The sequence below is a fragment of the Phalacrocorax aristotelis genome, chromosome 6, assembly GCF_949628215.1.
Source record: "Phalacrocorax aristotelis chromosome 6, bGulAri2.1, whole genome shotgun sequence".
Taxonomy (NCBI): domain Eukaryota; kingdom Metazoa; phylum Chordata; class Aves; order Suliformes; family Phalacrocoracidae; genus Phalacrocorax; species Phalacrocorax aristotelis.
This window is the reverse complement of record NC_134281.1, coordinates 10,927,359-10,949,463: the sequence shown is the minus strand read 5'-3', so window position 1 is coordinate 10,949,463 and position 22,105 is coordinate 10,927,359. Positions and strand designations below refer to the sequence as shown.

The 22,105-nt window shown below is 47.7% G+C and overlaps 1 protein-coding gene and 1 long non-coding RNA gene across 2 annotated transcripts; one reads left to right on the top strand and one right to left on the bottom strand.

Moving 5' to 3' along the window:
- Positions 1 to 1,501: 1,501 nt before the first annotated feature.
- Positions 1,502 to 20,166, bottom strand: FAM107A (family with sequence similarity 107 member A). The gene is made up of 4 exons (XM_075095834.1): positions 19,568 to 20,166; positions 10,872 to 11,046; positions 6,999 to 7,155; positions 1,502 to 4,868 (listed from the first exon to the last, which is right to left on the bottom strand). The coding sequence occupies exons 1-4, from the start codon at positions 19,629 to 19,631 to the stop codon at positions 4,761 to 4,763; spliced, it is 504 nt and encodes a 167-aa protein (XP_074951935.1). The 5' UTR covers positions 19,632 to 20,166; the 3' UTR covers positions 1,502 to 4,760.
- Positions 5,110 to 14,702, top strand: LOC142058509 (uncharacterized). The gene is made up of 3 exons (XR_012661012.1): positions 5,110 to 5,259; positions 12,768 to 13,256; positions 13,414 to 14,702. It is a non-coding gene; the product is annotated as an uncharacterized LOC142058509 (long non-coding RNA).
- Positions 20,167 to 22,105: the final 1,939 nt, after the last annotated feature.

Here is a 22,105-nt window from a genome sequence, read left to right as displayed (position 1 = left end):
AAGCCTGTATATCCCTGGTATCATGCCTGACTCACAGGTTTCATACGATGCTTTTATCAACACAAAACTGGTCAGTCTGTGGCAGTTTTAGACAATTTTGGGGAATGATCTAAATACAAAGCAATACCTAAGACAGGAAGAGGAGAGTTCCTGAGAAGGGGTGTTCAGCCAGGGCCAATTTGAGGATTCTGCTAGCTTGAGGGTAAGAAAATAAGAATTTGCCATTTCTGAGACGGTAATGAGAAGTAAATTAGGCAGTAAAATATAAGGGTCCCCTGACAGGAAATTCCACTGCAGCAAACTATCTAGGAGCTCTTCAGGAGTGAGTGCATAGGAAAAGCGATCTCAGCATGACCTGGATAAATTGCAAAGCTGATATTGAAAAGTCTGGCAGTAAGAAAAATCAGGCAATGGAGCAGTTTGTGCATAGATAAAAGGAAGCATATCTATAAAGAACAGAAATGATTGTTTCTTACTCTCTTCTATAGAAGGAGAACTGTCACAATATGAACAACTGCTTTGGGCATCTGCACGTGAAAGGAGGTGTATGATTAGCGTAAGTAGTCTTGGGGCACAGCCCACTGAAACCTCGCTGGCTGGGACTGTGAAAGGTTGATGTGTTTTACAAAGTCCTGTCTGAGTCCCCTGGTCTCATGTCTCACCAAAGGCTCCTCACCTCTTCAGCAAAGATGCTTCCCTTTGTGTGGTTTGTAGCAGGAAAGGAAGTACACAGCCCACAGTGGTAGGATAACAAGTAGTATAAGTGGCAACAAGGTGGGAAGATGTTTTGGAAACCTGACCTGACGAACAGGTTTAGTCAATGAGCCCTCGTCCCTAATGACGATCTGACTGCCCACACCAGTGCCACAGGGTGCAGAGGGTTGGGAATGCCGTGTACCTCCCAGTGTGGCAACACCAGCAAATAACCTGGTGACAGAGAAATGCATCCAAGCACCATCTCTGCCTTGTTCTGAGCAGAAAGTTGGTGTCTCTGCTGTTAAGAATATTGCTAAGAGGACAGAGAAGTCCTTTTCATTTGCTTTGCTGCATTCAGTTTTAGTCCTGGCTCTTCGGAAGCATGGTGTGTGTGACCTGCACATGTGAACCATCCTCTCTTTTTCTTATCTATTTAATCTGTGGTCTTTGGTTGCTGCTAAAACACTTTAAAAATGCTTTAAAATAATGAAGTGAGCTCACTAGTGTGAGGATTACCTTTCAGTTCAAAACTGAGTTTTTAAATTAAATCCAAGGGCAACGTGTTTCCTTGGCTTTGTGGGTCTTACTCTGCCAGGCAGGTGGGCATCTGTGACCAGTCTGAAATCAAATGTATGGGAAGTTTCAGTTCACAGATTCAACAATTTTTGTGCCCTTGAACTTTCAGTAAATTGAGATGAAGTCTGGGGATAAGCAATGGATGCAACATTGGGTATGGATGACGAAAACAGCTCGCTGACGAGTAAGTTTACACAGCACTAACAAAAGAGTTACTGTCAGACTTCACTGATTTTTATGCTCATTCATTTTATTTGGCTGTTGTGTGCTTGCATCCACAGCGCTTTTTCAGTTCCTTTTCGAAAAGAGCAAAATATACAATCATCTTTTAGTTAATTTCTTCAGAAGTGTCCACACTGAACAGTGTGAGTTAATTAAGTAGAGCTGCATAATATATATTTTTATATAAATGTATAAACACCAACACAGAATATAGACTATATACCACATAGGCAACATACACAGTGCAAAATATTGTCTTCCATCAATACTCTGATAATCTGTATCTTCTGAATATACCACATTTATTCAGGAATGTGTTTTACTGGCATAGGGAGGAATTAATTCAAAAGAAAAAGAGACACAAAGATACCCCAAAATCTTCCTTGTGGTGCCTACACTGATGTTGTTTTGTGTGCCACCTCCACACTGCCGTGCCATGAAGCACAAGAGCATCAAGGAAGGTTGTACAGGCTCTGGGTCTGAGCCCAGCCAGGGAGGCAGTTACTAGTTCGCAGGGGTAAGAGCTGTGTTGGAAAACAGTGTGGTTTTTTTTAAGCCAATGCTTGAACAGTAAGAGCATAATTTCCTAGATGCCATCACAGAGGGGTGCAGCCTGCAGCTCTTGCTGGGGGCGAAGTGCTGTGTGCCCTGCTGTGTGCCATGGGGCTGCTATAGCCCATCCTGGCCCCGTGGGAGCCACCAGCGCCGGCTGCTTGTGGCCAGTTTGGTGGGTCAGTGTGCGGATGTGCAGCTGGGTCCTGGCTCACAGTCCATGGGGTCCTGGTGGGCAGCTGGGTCAGGGCTTTCTGCTGTCTCTCCACTGCTGGAAGGGCTTCTTCTGTCTCTATTAGCTCAGCCTGAGTTAGGACAGTATGACCTGGCCGTCCCTTTCCCTTCTGGACTCCCACTGAAAATGACCCACATACCCCTTAGAAATCCCCAACTGCGTTTGTGTGCAGCCCTACTCTGTGCTTGGTGGACACCACATCAAAGGGAGATGCCTTGATATTTTTTTTCCCCAGATAGTGTCTGCACACTCAAGAAGACAGCAGCAAAATATTTTCAACCTTTTCATTGCTGATCTGAGCACTCAGCTCACCCAGACCTTACTGGATGGCTCCCACCCAAGGACTTGCATAAATGCCCCCATCCCAGCGCGGATGAGCTGATAACACTGATTTCACTGGTGCATATGGAGCGACAGATTGCCTCTCCTGGAGTGCATTTCCATCTGTGGCAAAATTACAAATTAATTTGCTGAATTTTTTTGAGCTCTTTTATCAAGGTTACTTAATCTGTGCCATAACCCCTCACAAAACCCCAGCACAGTAATTCTGGCTTGTTATTTAAACCGGTGTTATCTATGGAGTATCATACAGTATTCTTTACAGCTGTGCACAAGCATCCTTAGCAACACCTTCTTGGAGACATTTGGCATTTTTCCTCCTGAAAATTGGTCAACGATGCTTCTTCCTCATGATTTTAATCATAACCTGTATGAAGAGCTTCACAGTTGAAAAGGACATAACAGATCCTTTCAGATCTTGTTTGACCCATAGTGACCATATGCACTGGACTTCTGAAATAAAAACTTGCTTAGAATAAGCATGATGAGCAAAGAGCTAAAAACTAGCACAGAGACAGTGCCGCGAGATGGGGCTCTCAAGGACTGAAACTGAGTTAAGGGCTTCCACAGTCCAAGACTGTGGCAAAAGCCCCATACCAGTCATGCTCTTGACACGTGATGTGGCTCAGGTGCCAAGTTGAGCAACCGTCCTCTGAAATGAAACACCCCGCTGGACCAGGGAGACTAGGGATAGATTAGTAACTTTTTAATAAATCTGTGATAAATTCCCAGTTTCCCTTAATTTACATATGGATCCACTGAAGCTGCGGATATTGTTTAACCAGGTATTACCTTCCCAGCTGACTAGGTCCATTGAGGCTTGCCATTCAAGACCCAGTATTCAAAGGCAGTTGGTGAGTTACGCTGTTTAGGCTTTGTATCAGGGCTGATGTGAGAAGCAAGAAGCTGAGATCTTCCCGAAGGAGCAATTTGAGCTCTAGATGGGGACACCTCAGGGCACGGATGCCCCATCAGTGTGGTAGGCTCTGTCCATGCATAGTGCAAATGCACCATCTATCTCAGCTTCACTATACTAGCAGCAAGAAGATTTTTAGCTTTGCAAGGTGGCAACTGAAATGAGGCAGCTCTGACCACTGGAAAAGGGGGTGAGAGCACTGACAAATAGTTTTGCATCAGTATCTGTGTACCCTGCAGCCCCTGGTGTCTACAGATGTCATCTGTGTGCAGGGTGAACGGGATAGCAGCCTGACACCAGTATGGTAGCACACGTCTAGCTGCTGGGTGAGGGGCTGAAGCTCCGTAGTCCAGGGGCAAGAAGCAGTTTGTCTGTCTGCTGCATCCACAGGGATCTGCTGCCTGGTCACTGCACACTTCCATGAATGCCCACGCTGAACACACACAGCCTTTGCTTTCTGCACAGAGCATTTGCCTCCCACTTGGGGCATTGGTGGTATAGTCCAATTATTTTCTGCCTGAGCATGGAACGGAACTGCCTAAATAACTATTTTCAAACAGGTTTGAAACGTGATTTAAAGGTGCTCATGAAGAACAGTTGCACCTGCCTGTGCTGCACTGGTATGGGCACACAGAGGTTGATTTTCCTAATAGTACAGCGGTGCTCCTGGGAGAACAGCCTCAGCCAGGCTCGATTCGCACACTGGTGCAATACCAGTGACCCTTGGGAAAACCATTATGGTCACCTGAGCTGTTCTCAATAATAGGCAGATTTGCCCTTTTAGTTACCACACCAGGTTTCCAGGAGGTTCTCCAGAGCTGCAGACACCTTCCTGTCACCCTTTGCCTGGTAAGCCTGCCTCCAGGAAGAAGCAGGGGTCCCCCAAACCACCCCTTCACATACTTCCCTGGCTTAAATGGTTGCTGTGTCTCAAGGGTTAACCAAGAGTTAGCTGGAGGTTAGCATGCACCGAAAACCTGGGGTGGAAATACCATCATTTTTTTCTGCATCTCCTCAAGTGAATACTTCAGTGAATGCTGCACCTTTTCCACAGTGATACCTTCCTGGGCTGGGAAAACCTTTTTTTGCCTTCTACTGGAGCAAGTGTTAATAACCTTAGGTAGCCCCAACGATGCGTCTGTGAATGTCCACCATGTACAGAGATGTCAGCGTGATTGTGTTAGCGCCAGCCTTTATAGGATCCCCGTTGAGTTTTGGCAGAAGCTATGCTGCTTTCTCATCCCCAGTCACTGTTGATGTTCTTCTCAGGTTTTCCTTGACTTTAATGAATTCTGGTGCGTGGTCTTCCTGCTTCTCCTGCTCTTTCTCCAACTGTAAGAAGAAGAGTCACCATTATCTGTGCATGCTAAAGGACAAAAGCACATTAGCTACATTAAAACAGTGGGCTTCATTATTGCTGGGTGTACACTTATTATTGCCCAAAGCTGAATGAGTGTGTAGTGCACATATTGGTGCTCTCTTTTCCCAAACTATTATGCCAGAGCCATGGTCACTCCCAGTTTTTTTTTCTGGCCAACTAAAATATTATTTATCTTTTTTTCCTCCAGGGAGGAGCATCTCCAGCAGAAAAGCAGGGGAGTGCTTCTCTTCAGACCTGGCATGGAGGAGGGAGAAGATGGTTTGAATCCTTCCCAGCAAAGGAGGCCAGTGAGCCTGGGAAAAGCTCTCAGCATTAGCTTATCATCTAAAGGGGGGTGGGATGGTAAGTTGTTATACTCCGTCACTTTTATATGTGAAGTCTTTATGGATCTGTCCCTAAACCACCTGTTTCATATTCCTGAAACAGGTTCTTTTCTGATAGTGCTGGGCTTTGATTTCCAAGGACTTGGCTTAGAGAATCATAGGATCATAGAGTATCTTGAGTTGGAAGGGACCCACAAGGATCATCAAGTCCAGCTCCTGTCCCTGCACAGGACAAGCCAAAATTCACATCATGTCTCTGAGGGCATTGTCCACGTGCTGCTTGAATATCGACAGTCTTGGTGCTGTGACTGCCTCCCTGGGGAGCCTGTTCCAGTGCTCCACCACCCTCTGGGTGAAGAACCTATTCCTAATACCCAACCTAACCCTCCCCTGGCACATCTTCCTGCCATTCCCTCGAGTCCTGTTGTTGGTCACCAGAGAGAAGAGATCAGTGCCTGACCCTCTCCGTCCCTCTGTGAGGAAGCTGCAGACCACGATGAGGTCCTCCCTCAGCCCCCTCTTCTCCAGGCTGAACAAATGAAGTGACTTTAGCCACTCCTCGTACGGTTTCTCCTCTAAACCCTTCACCAACTTTGTGGCCCTCCTCTGGACACTCTCCAGTAGCTTTATATCCTTACTGTACTGTGGCCCCCAAAACTGCACCCAGCACTCGAGGTGAGGCCGCACCAGCGCAGGGCAGAGCGGGACAATCCCCTCCCTCGACTGGCTGCAATGCAGGGCTTGATGCACCCCAGGGCATGGTTGGCCCTCGTGGCTTCCAGGGCACACTGTTGTCTCACGTTCAGCTTGCCATTGACCAGCACCCCCAGGTCCCACTCTGCAGAGCTGCTCTCCAGCCTCTCGATCCCCAGTCTGTCTGTACATCCAGGGTTGCTGTGTCCTGGGTGCAAAATCTGGCACTTTCCCTTGTTAAACTTCATACAGTTGGTGATTGCTCAGCTCTCCAGTCTGTCCAGATCTCTCTGCCCTTCAGAGTGTCAACAGCTCCTCACAATTTTTTGTCGTCAGCAAACTTAATTAGTATTCCTTCCAGTCCTGCATCCAAGTCTTGGCTGATATTATTGCAAGGGAGTTGTTTTGTTATTAATTAAATAAACTTGTTTCACCCATTTGCAGTGCAAATACAAATAGGACAGGGAATGTCTTTCTCTTCAGTGGCAACAAGCTGACTTGCTGCTTGCACTGATTTGGGTAATAGGGCAGGTGCAGAGAGCACCTGGGGCACGGCTATGCTGCTGACAAGTGCCCATGCTGAATATTGTTCTCCCCAGGCATATTTTTGGGCAGAGTACATGCAAGGAACTGCTCTCAAATGCAGCCTGGGTGTGACTGCAGCAGGGTTTGCACCTTCTAGCACATCTGCAGCCTCTTACCCCACACCCTAAGCTCCTGAGCACCCCTGTGGTGGGTGCTGCAACAGCCCCCATGCTATTTGGGGTGCTTTGAACTGCAAAGTACGCCCCAAGGACAGCATATGGGACTGAGAGGAGACCCAGGGCCAGTGGTGCGTGGCGGGGTCCTGGGTGAGGTGGTATGAACAAGGTGAACCCCACTGTGAGAATGAGCGTGCTACGTTTGCATGGGGCCAGTAGTGAAGAACATACTGTGGCTCCTGTTTTATGGAGGGGTAGCAACACTATACCTTGGACTGAGCCTCAGCCCACCCATCTCCCTGTGGTCTGTGCCTTGTGCAGGGTGGTTAGGATAACGCAGGGATAACTGAAAACTCAATTCTACCTGATCCAGCCTCTGGTGCCTCTTTAATAGCTCTTTTTCAAAAGGAGACTGCAATTTCTTTGCCTCTTCCTCTTCTTTCTTCTGTCTGATAAGTTGGTTTCGCCGTCGGTGCTCAAGTACCCGCTGCAGCTCTGGCTTGCTCTCCACACCCAAGCCTCTGTGGATAAAAAGCAGATAAATCAGGGCTGGAGTACCTACACCCTGGGGTGTAGCCACTGCCAGCCCGGCAACCCCAAAACTCTTCTCTGTCCTAAATGAAAACATGGGAGACCTGGTCCACTATCCAGTCCTGGTCCACAAATCCATTCACAGGGCTTTGAGGGTATTACTGGGAGCACCTTACTGTGGGATGGTGCCTTGGGTTGCCTGCCTCAGGTGGGCATGGTGTTTGCTGTCTGTGTCCGGGGCTTGTCGCTCTGGAAGTTTTGCTAATCCCATTACACTGAGGTGCTACAGCTTTCTGGGTTGGGTATGGAAGTGGGACCTTCTGTTGGCTCTTGCTGTTACTAGTTTGAATTATGTCAATGACAGCTTCAGCAGCATTGAGGGCATTTTAAATAATGACAATGTTTTTTCCACCAGCAGGGGTAGTCATTGATCTGCAATAATTGTCCTGGCAGTTCTTTTCCTCCCTGTTGTGTTCCAGCTTTGCTTCCGAGCTGAGGGCTAGCGATCCCCCTGTTGACATGGAGAATTTGGGTCAAGAGGCCAAAACTTTTCTTCTGTAAGCCAGAGCGTTTGCCGATGGTGCAGGCGCCTGGCTCCCCTTCATCTGTCTGAAGCATCTCAGATGTATTGGGGCTGCTCCAAGCCCTGTTCTGTGAGGGCAGGATCATGGGAAAGGAGACATGGCCAGACAAGGCATAAATACATATTAGAGAGATGAAAGTAGCTCTCCAAATGAATTTCAGAAATCTAACACTTTGAATATTGCCATGCCTGAATTGAGACACTATTTACCTCCTGAAGCTGACCCTGGCCACCTTCCCAGCAGCTTCTGCTCCCCTAGAAGCATGGGAGTAGTTGTGGATGTGTAGGGCTATGGGTAAATGCAGAACAAGTCCAGATGTGCTCTGGCATGGTCGTGGGATGGTTCCTGCCCTTCCAATATAGTGGTTTGACCAACTCATTGCCTCCATGCCAAAAGGAATATGCCTTCGTAAAATCCATCAGCTTCCTGGTTGAATCAATAAAAGTGGTGACTCTCTGCTCTGCTGAGTCCTTGGCAGAGAGAGGCAAAAAGCTGAAGCTGCTGGGAACTTGATCACTTGCTCAATTTTGGGAGACTTTATTGCAACTGCACAGAGTTTTGAGTCACCAAAGAACAGACGATTAAGAAGCGGTCGAGGCTGCATTTATGCAGGCTAGCTTCTGCAACAGCAGCAGGAATGTAAGTAGTGTTGCAAGGAAACACAGAACTAGAAGTGTTGACTGAGGTTGTTTTTTTGACGAGCAGGAGTTGAAGACCTTGTAGCTGTCATGCACAGGGAAGGAGTGGGGCTTGACCACTTTCATGGGCTGGGTTTAACACTCATTTAAATCAATGGACTGAGAATATTTACAAGTCCCATTGTAAAATGGGAGTGTTTGGTGTTCTGGTGGGTGAAGGTCTGTTTTGAGGTGAGGAGGGGACCTAGTGTCTGTGTCTGTGCTAGGGGCTTGCCCAGGGCATGGCAGGTTGGCATGCTCTATTAATGCAAAGCTCATCCTCAGCACTGGGATGTTTCTGTTGACCAAAGGCTGGTTGGTTTCTGCTAAGGCTGTTTGAAAGCAGAGACATCAAACCCTGTGGACTACTGAGCTTCCTTGGCAGGGTGGCAGACACTGAGGTGGAGGACTGGCAGGCAGGAGAGGGAAATAGTCTCCAGATGCAGCAAACCTCTGTGCTATCAAAACATAGCTGGGGAACAGTGCTTGCATCCTTCTAGTGCCATGTTTAACAATGCCTCCTGTTGTCATTTCTGGTTTTTGCTTTATGTTGAGACAAAGTTCACGGCAGCATCAGAGAAGGTAGCTCTGTCCCCAGAGCTTTTATGATGATTTTTCAAGTCAGGAAGAACTCAGGCATTGCAGAGATGCTTTTCCCAAGGCTTGAGAGAGAGAAAACCTGCCTTGGCTTGCTGGAGACACAGCTTGCAATGTTGCCTGTGGATTTGTAACTATCCTTTCATTTAATCAGCTTGTGTTAGTACCCAGAGGTGTTGACTAAGATAAGGGTTTTGTTGCACAAGCTGCTGATTTGAGTTGCTACTTCCTGCTGCTTAAGGGGAAAAAATCAACAGCAAAGCAGAAACAGGAGCAAGTCTTAGATCCTTCTCGCTTCCCTTCTCCCCTCTCTCATGCTATAGTAACATGTAGCAGGAAGCAAAACTGGTGGATTTGAGAGTGACAAGAAACCAGCAACAATGGATTATTGTTTGCAGTAGGGTTTGTTTCACATATTTGCTGAAAAATATTTGGGAGACCAGAGCTGAAGCAGGTTTAAATTGATGCCTGAGATGTACAGGACTTAAGTGAGAGGGGTCAGGAGATGCAGGATGACTGTGATGGGGCTGCACCCTGCCAGCATTGGATGGCACATGTGGATATATCATGGTGACAGGCATAGGACTTGAGTATAAAGTGATGATGCACTTTATGTTTGCCAGTTCCAGGTTCAGCTCAGCTTGGTGCTATGGGGTCTGTATCCTGTCTGCCACCACTCATCTCTGCTACCTCCATTGCAGGAATTTCTTGATGCTTTGGTGTAGACTGGAATAACATTCTGCAAGGTCAAGGCCAATGTTGGTGGGTGAGCCTTTAAACTGAGCAGCATCACTAGGCAGGATGTGGTCACTCTCAAACCAGAGAGTGTTAAAAATATCTGGCTAGAGAATGGCCTGGGCATGGTCCCTGTAATTCTTCTGATTCTGTGAAAATAAAATCAAACCCAAGCCCAGCCAGTGCCAGTATTGATTAATGCACCCCACTGGCAGGCTTGATTGTTCTCCTAATTAATATATGTGTCTGGTTCTCGTAATGACTGTAGTCCTTTTGAACAGAGGCTGCGCTCCCTTCAATTAGATGGTCAAAGTGCTATTGTGTCAGAATATTTCAGGGATTCAGAAAATGTCAATATAAAGCCAGCAGGTTTCTTGCTGTGCTAAAAAGGCTCTGAACTGAATATGCTTTTATTGCACTGATGTTCAGACAATTGCCACAAAGGAATGATGTGGTTATAGGTTCTCAGTCCCTGGTTTCATTATCCTGATGTTGTGTCTGTACCCGCAAAGAGTTAAATTGGGGTAGGAAATCTGGAATGTGAATTCTAGCCTGTCTTTACTTGTTTGATATTTCGGGAAACAGCGATTAGACTTTTTCTTGTACAGAAGATCTTACACTGATGCTATCCCAACTTTCAGTGGCTCCATCCAGCCTTCAGCTCTTACTGCGTCTGCATTGACCTCAAAGCACACTGGAAGGCTGCACATTGCTGGGGACTTGGCAGGTCAGTGATGGAGATAGAAAAACCAAGACCAGGGAGAAAACGTGTGGAACACCAAGAAGGGGGCTGTAGGGATGCCTCGCATCTTCTGGTACTTGTGGCTTGAGGTGGGTTGAAAGAGCGAGCAGCTCCAAAAAGTGCCAGCCAATGCTTCAGGATGGCAGGGTAGGGGGCTTTTCATTCTGCTTCTGTTCTAAAAGAAACCATTGCATCACAGAAAAGAGGAAAGGTTTACTGCAAGTTTTACATGGTGTTCATTTGCAAGTGAAGGGTTTTATCATTCCCTTCCTACTTGCAGGCTGCTGCTGGCACTTGTGCCTTGCCTGCTGAGCTCCAATGGCTCAGCACCTCTCGGACCACTCCTGTGGCAGGCTGTGACCTCCTCTTACCTTTTGTGGTTCATCAGCAGCTCTCTGTGCAGCTCTTGGTGGCTCTTTGAGGCTTTTACAGGATTTAGGAGCTTTTTAGGTTTGATGAGGTCTGGGTTTCCATCTTTGTAGTCTGGGTGAGTCAGGATATTCCCACTGTCTGGTCGCTCCCGCTCTATTTCAGTGTACATCGATGCTGGAAGAAAAGAGAGGTGTTTGCATGAGAAGTCTTGCCCTGCTGTGGTGTGGGAACCTGCTGGAGCTCTCCTCCCCTGGGCAAGACAGAGGAGAAGAGATGGTGCCCACCCAGGCTGCTTTACAGCCGTGTCAGTTTCCGCATACAAGTGTCTCCATGTGCTGGCATGCGTTTTTTAGAGATTTTAAAAAATATTCCCTTTGTGTTGTTGATGAGACACATATTAATTAGATCACTTGAATTACTTTCCAGCCACTCGTTTCAGTGACTGTGGCATTTAATGCCAAGGATTAATTAATGCAAGATAGGTCTAACTAAAACTGGAAACAGCCACGGATGTGGACTGTGCTGAGCTGCTGCTTTGGTCGTTCTGGTGAGGCCGTCAGTCCCTTAGCACAAGGGGATGCTGTGGGATTTGAGGGGTTTCCGAAACATGGGCCTGAGGAAGTGCTGCTGTAGCTGAAACCTCTTGTCAAGGAAAGATTTTGCTGATATCCTACTGGCCTAATAATCAGGATTGAGCCCAATGCCAAGAAAAGCAAAATTTGCGCATGCAGTATGTGATCGTGCTGTAATAATTCATATGTTCTGGATGTAAGAACAAGAGCCCACTGTTTTGGAAGTGATGGCAGCTTGGATTTCAGGCAAACCACAGGGCATGTTCACTGTTGGTATTTTCCAAGTGCTCTACATTTCTCCTTTACAAAAACCCCTATACAAAGTGAGTGCAAAGCACAAGTTATAAGACAAACTGCATGTGGTGGGCTGTGTCTTTAAATGCGGAGCACAGTGGGGCTGCCTACAATTATTCAGCGTACGGTGTAATCAGGGGCTCAGAAAGAGCAATTTATTCTTGACTATTCACTTGAACAATTTGGAATTTTACCAGTGAGAACAAAAAGTCCCAGGAAAAGGGTGTAGGCAGCTCCATGTCTGTAAGTGTCTCGTTATTACAGTATTTTTGAGTGCCTTGTGTGAAGTTATATGGGTTGGTGGAGCAGCAAGGAAAACAGTTGTTCAGTAACGTTGCCTCTCTCTTTTATTGCAATGTCGTGTATAAAAGGAATAAAACCCTTTTAAAAGAGAAATCAATAAAAAAGGCAAGAGAAAGCAGGCTAGGTCATTTTTTTCATAGTCAGTAAGTATTTATCAAATATAAAGTGGATTGCAATCAAAAAGAATTGTGCAAGGAATAATGCTGCTGAAGAAATGATTCAATATCAAACAATTTCTCATTGAATGTTAATGTGGCCAGTGCCCTACTGCTTTGGGAACAAAGAAAAACAAATCAGAGCCTATTACATGAGTGTAATAGGGGTGGATAGTTTGGTACATATTTAAAGGGCACTTGGAAGCTGGAACTAGTGATTTCTTGTATCAGATTATTTTCCTCTAGGATCATAAATCACTGCTGGCAGAAGAGAAGGTGGTGTGGTTTGATGTTTGATGGCAAGTGCCAGGCTGACTCAAACCCCTGCGGGGCTGGAATCCACAGGCTGAAACTGGGGGCTCCATGTTGCCTTCTAGAGAGATGCAGGGACTGGAGAACAGCCAAGGGTTAAGGCAGCACAGTTTCATGACTACTTTTTGTTAGGTGAAAGCCAGGTTTTGAAAAATGAGAAAACATGCTAGGTTTTCACTGAGGCAAAATTGCTTTGGTTTTTTCTTCTTCCACTTCTTCCCTTTCTTGGTCTTTTTTTTTTTTTTTTTTTTTTTTACAGGAGAAGAGGCAGACAAAGACAACAGAAGAAGGTACAAAAGCAAAGGTTTGTTTTGGCATGAATGAAATGGATAAGCTCCCGTTTCAAATGGCAGAGCAATGTCTTCATTCTTCAAACAAAAAAGTCTCTCCATGGAGTAACTTAAATAAAATGCCAGGTGTTTTTAATGGAAACACCATTTTTGGACAGCTATACTAACAGACTAGCCTCAGCGTCACTGTGTTGTCCTGTCATCTTTTTCCCACTGCTCCTGTGCTGTCGTTTAGACCAAAGCTGCCTCCAGTGACAGAGATGCCTGCACTTGGTTGTGTGTTGGGTACCAAATCCTGCTGCACGGCAGGAGAACGGCTGGAGCGTATCGATCTTGGATTTGTCCATCTTAAATCCACCTGTTGTGCTCAGCTAGGGGATAATTCATCAAGCAGTGAGCATGGAAGGATTACGCTGCCAACCAAGCTTGAAGGACCAACCTGGATGCTGTAAATGGCTGTAAGTCTAGGGACTTTGGTGGGTTTTTTTTCTATACCAAGTACCTCTGGGGCCCTGCTGCTAAGCTGTACCAGATCTTGGGGCACTGGTGCAGCATTGTTACTTATAAAGCACTGTTTTCCCCCTGCCTCTGTGATGTGTGGCTTTCCTTTTGCAGCTGAGGAGTGGGAGTCCCTTCTTCTCTACCTCCAAGACCCAGATCCCGGGAGATTGGTCTGGGGCAGGCTGTCCCCACATCCACATAGGGCTAACACTCAGCAGCGTACAATGCTATTGCACAGTGTCACCCAGCCCTTCAGTTTGGTCCTGTGGTGTTTCCACCCCCCAGACACCCAGGATGATCAGGGGAGTGCTCCTGCCCTGATCCCCACCTTGGGGGACCTTCTGCTTATGCAGCATTTTGGGGGAGCACCATAGCGAGCCTGGGGGTTTTGTATTGGCTAATGTGGTTATTTCCAGACTGCAGCAATCTAATGTTGCATGGCTGAGGCTTGCAAAGAAGCAGCAATTTATCAACCTATTTACTGAAGGCAGATGGAGAACTTTTCCCTGAAACTAGTAGAAATGAAGAAAATACTGGGAAGGAAGGAGTGGGAGGAACTGAAACTGACTGGAATAATTTCTGGCCAGGCTGTTAAATCAGCATGCAGAAGTCCTCACAATGAATGCAATTTGCCTGAACAATACTGTGGGGCCCAGGACACAGCAGGTAGCTCTGAGCTTGGTTTTCTCTGCACTAGATGTGCCTAGGGGTGTGCAGACACTGACCTCCAGGGTTTGGCTTCCAGTGGGTGTCTGTGCTGCTGCACTCGGGACAAAGTCAAAGCTGACCTTGTCCCTGACCAGAACTGGAAGGAGCCGTGAACCTCACTACAAGAATAACACTTTAAACTTTCAGAAGACCTTAGTCTGGAACAATTCAAGGAATGTCTTCATTTACATTGAGCAGAAAAAGAAAAATGAGAATATAAAAATATTGGTGCGCCTGAAATGCAGCTTGGCATTATGCTGGGAGTAAGGATGGGGCATCCTTTTTCCTGCAGGTTGGCAGATATGGATCCAGTGCAAAATGTTTCTCGTGGAGTAGATCTATCATCTTCAAGACCTGATGTAATTCATGTCTATGTAAGGGGAGACAGACTGCTATCAGGCTGCTTTTTGTCATTATTTATAGTGCTGGACGTATAAATCAAGCCAGGTCTCTGCAGTGGATTTACAGCAGGATGTCTGTTTTTGCATGATTCAGCTGTAGATCAATGAACAAGGCTTTGCTCTGGCACCTCCTTGGCCACTATCATAAATCAGCAAAAGGTGTTAGACATTTTTATATTGTTCTTGGCAAGATACAAACAAAAAAATACATGTGCATTTTAATACCCTCTGCTGTACTCAGAAAGACAGCATGACCTTTCAAATATATCTGCTTTGGAGTGTTGCTTATAAAAAGTAGCTGTGTTTGCTTTGAAATACTGAGTCTTTTGCTTGCTTTTAAATATTTTCCCTTTCCTCATTTCTAGAAGTCTGAGGCTTTCTAGGAAAGGTACATTTACAAGCAACTTTTCTGTAAGTAAAAAGCAAGACTGACTGGATGAGGAGGCCAGGGCTACTGGCAGATACTACATGGACTTCATGCATGGTGTTATCTCCTCTCCCAACCGTAGCTGTGAAATGAGCTCCCACTCTTGACTAGTTTTCTTGGAGACCCCCACAAAGAATATTCAGCATCTTTGAGACGGCCCAGAGACCAGCCACACTCCTGCCCCAGGGTATGGGACATGCTGAAGGGGAAAAATGACATTTTAATATCTTGGTCTGTTCTGACCTAAAGCAAAGCCCAAACTCCTTCTCAGGCTGCCTGGAAATGTGTATAAATGCCCCAGTTCCTGGGAGACTTGCAATAAAATCATCAGTCTGCAATCCTGGGGCAAATTCTTTCCCATTCTGATTATGCTCAGCCCCAGTCTTTGGGGAACAGGATATCAGGCAGATTTGGTGCAACATTAAATGCCTTTGAAAACCTGAATGTTGCAAATAATACATTAAATATACCCTACTAGGAATGTAAAATGAGGTGTGCTGCTTGGGGTGCGGGTGGCTTTTGTGCAGCCCAGGGCAAGAAGAAAGGTTTTAGCCGGCTCCTGGAGAGGAGGAGGAGGAGTGGCGTATGCCTGGGGACAGGCATCAGACACAGGGGCTCGGCCATGGCCAAAGCTGAGCACAGCTCAGCTGCTGCTTTTTGGTTTTCTCTCACTCGGAGGAGATGCCTTTCACAGAGCATTTATTTATTTAGGATTAAGCAAGTTGTCTCTCGGCGGTGGGTTGCCCTGTGAGCCCCTCTGCATTGGGACTGCTGCTCCCTGCACTGCCACTGGCAGCCTGCTTCACCGTCCTGTCGGGATGGAAGTAATCCTCAGGAATGTTAAGGAGATTAATGGCCCTGGAAAGGGCAGGTAACCCGAGGGGTGCAGCTCTGCTTACGGCTGCCTGCATGGCTCCAGCTGTTCTTCACATGGGGAAAACCAAAAGAAATTGAAAAGAAAATTAATCCATAGCTGTTGGGTTGAGAAAGCTCTAGGGTGGAGGTCTGAGCTCCTACCCAGCACCTCTTGACTTGCGACTGTGTAGGAGAATGGAGGGTGCAGCAAGACACCAGTGTTCAGCTGATTTTTGCAGGTTTCCATGTGAAATGTCTCTTCCTCCTTGACTTGTTTTGCCAAGCTATTCTCGAAGTCCTGCCCCTCTGCGACCCACTCACCCTTCCCCTGTGCATCCATCGTCCCTTTTCCACCCCACCTGCAAACTGAGTTTCTCTTCCTTCAGCACCGTAGGCAGCCCTGCTCTGCACTGTGCCCTGCCCCATGCAAAGCTGCCCTGTTGGTTTCCAGCATCCTTGACTTGCAAAGCTGTCGATGCTGTCTTCTGCAGCACAGGTCAGTACTTAGCTTTAGCTGAAATCTGTAAAGCAAACATAGTTTGCAGTCTTTTATTCCTGCTGTCTTTGTCATTTGAGAACTGATTTTCCAACTAGAACATCTCAGGAGAGGTTTGTCAATAGGGGCAGATGATGACCAAACTGTTCTTGTTAAAAGTATTTTATGGGCATCCCTTTCTGGGCAGAGAATGGGCCTCACTGAAATGCCATCCACATAAAAACAGGCAGAAGCCGTTACCTGGGGAATGGGATCCAAGCTCAGAGGATATTGCTATTTGTAATGCTGTAAGACCCTGTCACTTTGTAGAAGGGATGAGACTGGGCAAAATCCTCAGGATGCCCAGGGTCAGAGCCCTGGATCTGGGTTTGTAAAACCACTGTCCTGGGGGACCATTTACTAGGCAGAAATGATCACTTAAAATTGTGGCTACAGAGAAGAACCTCTGATTTTCTGGATGCCTGGGTTTTATTAATGAATGCGTCTTTTTGAAAGAACCAACAGACTAGTGAAGGGCTGCTGAAAGTAGCTAGTCATACACATCCCACAAGTCAGGAGACTGCAAAACCAACACACTCAATATGGGTCAGCAGAGCTAGTTTAAAGCTATTTACACAAGTAACCTGAGCCTGGGGAATGTTGTGAGTTTCTGACACATTTAACTACAATCATAGGGGAAACATTCCCTTTTCTGGGCTACGGCCCCTGATGGCATCCACTCCCCGGGGACCCCTCCTTTCCCCAGGATGAGGTACCATCCTCACACCCCTCCTCCTTGGGAAGGCTGATGGGAGTAAGCCTGTCCTCACACACCACAAGGGCTTGCACGTGCAGGTGGAGGTGCATGGGATCTTTAAACTAGCCTCAGTGCCTTTTGGGTACTGGTACACAGACACTTCTACCTGTTACCCAGAATTTATTTTTTTTTTCATTTTAGAGCATGACAGTTCAGTCAATGCATTTCCACTGTCTGATGTGGTGCTAGAGTTTGGCTCTACAGCTTTTCCCATGAGAGTGTAACAACAGAAGAGGTCGTGCTGTATGTTAAGACCTACAAAGAATTAAGCTGAAAGTTTGTCTTTTGATTTGGATTCTTTAATTCATGCCATTTGGTAATTTGCATGATTTTCTTAACATTAATTAATTGTATTTTAGAAATGCAGAATACCTGGGGTCAGCATTATGGGACAGGAAGACAATTGTGTGTTGGTCTCTGACAGCCCCAAAACTTTGCGTGGTGAGAACGCGTAACTGCGTTGGGGAGGATCTGCTGCCAGGAGGACGACCAAAGACAAGCATTTGCTTTTGAAAGCCACTTTCTTTGTGGTCAGTAGGTTCAGGGCAGAGTGAGGCACCCAAGTGCTGGGGTGAGATGCAGGTGCTGCCCCATGTGAAAGTCAGGCTTTGCGCTCTCAGTGACTGGAAGTCCATTGGCAAGAAAGTCTCCACAGCTGAGCTTGCCAAATGCACCTTAACACCCAAACTGATCCACCTGTAGCTGCGCCCGGAACAACAAAACTTGTTGTTCCTTCACATTAGCTTAATGACTGTTGTGGCTTACTGCCCTGGTGATGGTTGGTGACAATGTTAATGATGATGATGATGATGATACTACTACTACTACTACTACTAATAATAATAATGATGTGAGCCCAAAGATTGGCAGATGCTAATTGTTACTCCCCCTGGGTGAGATGGTAGCAGTTCCCACCCTCACCGTGATTTTCCTCTCCTCTGGTTCCTGCTGTGCTAGCAGCTTGGGAGCATTTCATACTGATGGACCTGGCATGCTCCCCTTTGCTTGTCACCAGGCGACCATATCACTGATAAATAATACGCGTGCTCCGGAAAGGAGGAACAGAGCCTTTGTCTGCTTTTAATCTATAGTTTTAAATAATTAAGCAAGGCTAATTCTGGTATTTATAATGCAATAGGGTGAATGTTACTCGATGTGGCTGGTGTGGGAAGCAGTTCCCAGCTATCGGGTGGCTGCCTCAGGGCAGCAGGCACGCACACCCTGGGTACTCTTGCCTATGCTCAGTCCCGATGTTCAGGAATAAACGCCGTGACATTGCGGGGTTGGAAAGGGAAAGAAAACTCCAATGGAAATATAAGTGGGGCAGGGGGAAATAGCCCTGTGGCTCCTGGCCCCGCTGCCCCACATCACTGTTCCAGCCTCTGCCTCTCTGCTGAGCACATGCTGGGGGTGGGACTGCCCACCAGTACAGCCTGAACTCCCCACCAGTATAGCCACTGCTTCTCACAAGTACAGCCAGTGCTCTCCTCTAGTACAGCCAGTGTTCTGCCACCAGCATAGCCTTCTTCCTCAGTTCAGCCAGCGCCCCCAGTCCTGCCCGCCCTTGCCAAGCGCCACGCCAGCACTGCAGCCTGTGGGGTTGGGGTCCCCCACCTACACCAGCAGTGCACCTGCTTAAGGTGGGGCACAGAATGGGCACTGGGTGCAGCCTGGGCTGCTCACATGCCACCAGCTGCAATCACCCCGAAATGTAAAGGACCCCCAAAGTCACCATGGTCAGCTGCTGAGCTTTGCACTCATGTGCATGTATTTGAGGAGAGATCCTGGCAGGTTTGGGGCTAGCTGAGCTGTGTCATGTGCAGAAGTTACCGGTACTTTGTTTTGTTTTGGCTAATGATGGAAATGCTTGTACAGTCAGGCAGCAGCAAGCTCCCGTCTGCCTTCAGGCAGGCAGGATTGGGTGTGCTGGTTAATCATTTAATTTAATTACCTTGGACTGTGATATGCAAAGATAACAAGGCTGGGATCCCAGTCTGTTAGCAATCACCAAGGGACATCAGCCTGGTGCCTTTTGCAAGTGGCATGTGGAGTGCTTGTTTAGTTTTGTTAAGCAGTGACAGACGCTTAGCAGTCTTTCTTGATAATCACAAACTTACGTTTAATATCTCATCAATTATTTGCTCTGTGCATTTGCCTGCCTATGATAGAGCACACATCAATCATTAATGAATGTTTTAAGGTAGCTCAAAGGTATTTTGTTGAATAAAGGGAAAACCCTCCTACGTTGATTTGGAGGAATTGTGTTAGCAAGCACCCCTTGTCCAGCCCAATGCCTCTCCAAGAAGGTTTGACTTGCAGCATGGGTTTGCCTGGGGAATTTCTTGTGGGATACGGCTCTGTTTTGAAAGGCAGAAGCAGAAGGGCACCTTCTCAACCAGCTACTGAAGTATTAAAGTAACATGATATCTCAAATAAAATTTAAAACAGGGTCCAAAGTCACCTGTGCATAAACACGTATGCAGTGCAGCCTAATCCCACAGGGGCTCAGCAGCCTATCCCTGCAGAGGGGAGCTGGCAGAGGTGCGGGGACCCCCCGGAGTGGCTCGCGGGGACCCTGGGCTTACCTGATTTCCGCAGCGTGGCCCTGGGGAGCCCAGGGGGCAGGTGCTGCCCCGTGTCCCACGACATGGGGCTGCGGGGGCTGAGGCTGCTGCTTCTGCTCAGCTGTGCTCACGCCTGTGTGACTTTTTGGCCGGGTCTGTTGAAGCTGCCTGGCTCCTGCCAGGTCTCTCCAACGGGAGCGGGATGGATGGTCACGTGGAGGTGGCTGCTGCACCAGCGCTCCCTCCCTGCTGCTCTTGCCACCCCACGGGGACCCCAACGAGGGCTGGAGCTCAGCTGGCAGCAGCTGGTGGCCTTGCCTGCTTCTTGGTGCCAGTCCCAAAGGTTCCTCTGCCACCCTGAAAAGTTGCTCCCTTTGCTCTTCCTTGCTGGATGATGTTTTCCCAGGACAGGACGGAGGAACCAGCTAATTGTTTTTTCCCTCCAAAGCAAACAGCTCCGTACGTGCCCAGGCACCCGAGCAGCCCACTCAGCACAGCTGCTGCTGCTGCTGGCGGAGAGGTCGCGTCCCTGCTCCACGGAGGACGTTTTCTCCTAAGCGTGCCTTAACCACACTCTCAGAGAAATCAGATCGCCCCAGAGGAAACCGCACGCCCACTCTCTTTAGCAACCACTGCAACAGCCAAGCCCGGCACCAGGGCAACCGCTCGAGTTATCGTGATTATTCCCTGGCGTGTTGCAACACTGTCATCTACTAACTGCTGCACGGTCCAGGGGGAGCAGCTGCTGCACCCCATGGGTAAGGGCTGTGGGAGGGAGAAACAGGCCCTACATGGGGGCCACAGGCATCCTGGTGGCACCAGGGATGTGCGATGTTGCTGCATCACTGCCCTGGGATCCTGCTGCCCTAGGTCTCAACCTGCTGAGATGTAGCCCCTGCCTGGATTGGGCCCCTCGTCCCCATCCTTGCTGTGGCTGGAGGTACTAGGTTGGCCGCCCCTGAATTGCCATGGCCTGGGAAACCAGAGGCTGCAAAGCTGAGGGAGGAAAAGGAGTTACAGCACTCTAACAGCTTCTTTGGCAGGTCGCCCCATGCCAGCCTGGAGTTGCCCAGCGTTTCAGGCTTAGGAGGTGGGCAGGGATGGGGCGAAACCATTTCCACCCAGAGGAAGGAGATGAGGGAAGCCTGGGGGCACTTCCAAGGTACAGGTATGAGCCACATTCCCACACCCCTGCACCCATGGGTACATGCACCGGCACGGCCATCTTCTGGCCTGGTGCTCCTGGCCCTGTGAAGGACTGGAGGAAGGGGCCAGGCTGCCGTGGGCATGGGGGTGCTTATTCACTTATTTTCACCCCTTTGATTTTTGCTTCTCTCCACGACCCAGCATTTTTCCCCCATCCCAGCCATGTTTTCCAGCCAAGGGCTCAGCAGCACCAGTTGTGAACAGAAGCCCCAGCCTCTCCCAGTTTGCCTCACAAAGTCCTCTGTGGGGCAGCGTGGGCTGCTGGTACTCACCCAAGCTGCTGCTCCTGGGCTTTCCACTTCTACTCGGACACTTGGGCTGAAGGGAATATTCTTTCTGGAAAAAAAAAGACGAGAGAAATGGAAAAGGACTGCACAGTTATTGCTCTGTTACAGGAGATGAAATGTAGGAGGAGTTGCCGGTCATTTTCTACTAGAGACTTAAAAAAATTGTTATTTTTTTAACCTCCTGATCAGGAGCTATTAAATTTAATTGGCATGGAGCATCAGATACAGAAGACAAGAGGCAGGCTGGTCCGCATTCCCCTGTGTGTGGTGTGTGTGTAGGTGTGCTTGCGTTAACATGGTCAGCCTAGCCGACCAGCCGTGGGTTAAACACGGGCAGGGTTTTGAAGATGAGTTTTTGCCCCTTTTGCCTCCACCCCTTTTGTGGTGGAGGAGAGGGCTTTAAGTGGGGAGGTTGCACAGTTTGTCTGCTCAAACTGCAACCTGCCTCGCAGCCTGCGTGTGCCCTATGAGCTTTTCCTGGCTGTGCTAGTTCCCCTCACATTGCCCATCACCCTGTAGCCTGGCTGCTTGTTCCGCACTCCAAAAAACCATTTGGCTCAATTTCAAACTGAAAAAGAGGTGGACCCATATCTGTACTACTCCCCTTGGGTCATCTTTGAACAGGCTAAAGCTCAACACTTGGTGTTGAGCTTCAGGCCTGTGAGTTCACTGGAGATGTGTCAAAGGGGAAAAAGAGCATAAATTTAAACCCGCTTTGAGCTCCTGAGTAAGTTAGGTTATGGCTGGTAGATGCAGGAGTGGAAAAGTGCTGTGATACATCAACACCTGCTTTCGACTAAGAAAAACTGGAAAAGGCAAGCTAAATTTTCTGGACATATTTCTGTCTGATACGCCCTAGTACCTGACCAGCTGCACGTAGAATCATAGAGTGATTAAGGTTGGAAAAGACCTGTAAGATCATCAAGTACAACTGTGAACCCAACACCACTGTGCCTCCTAAACCATGTCCTGAAACCACAGAGGTTTTTGCACAAGCTCAGTTATGTCAATTTAAAAACCCAGTCCAGAATTAAGTGCTATGATTTTCTTGAGAAGGCAAGCCCTT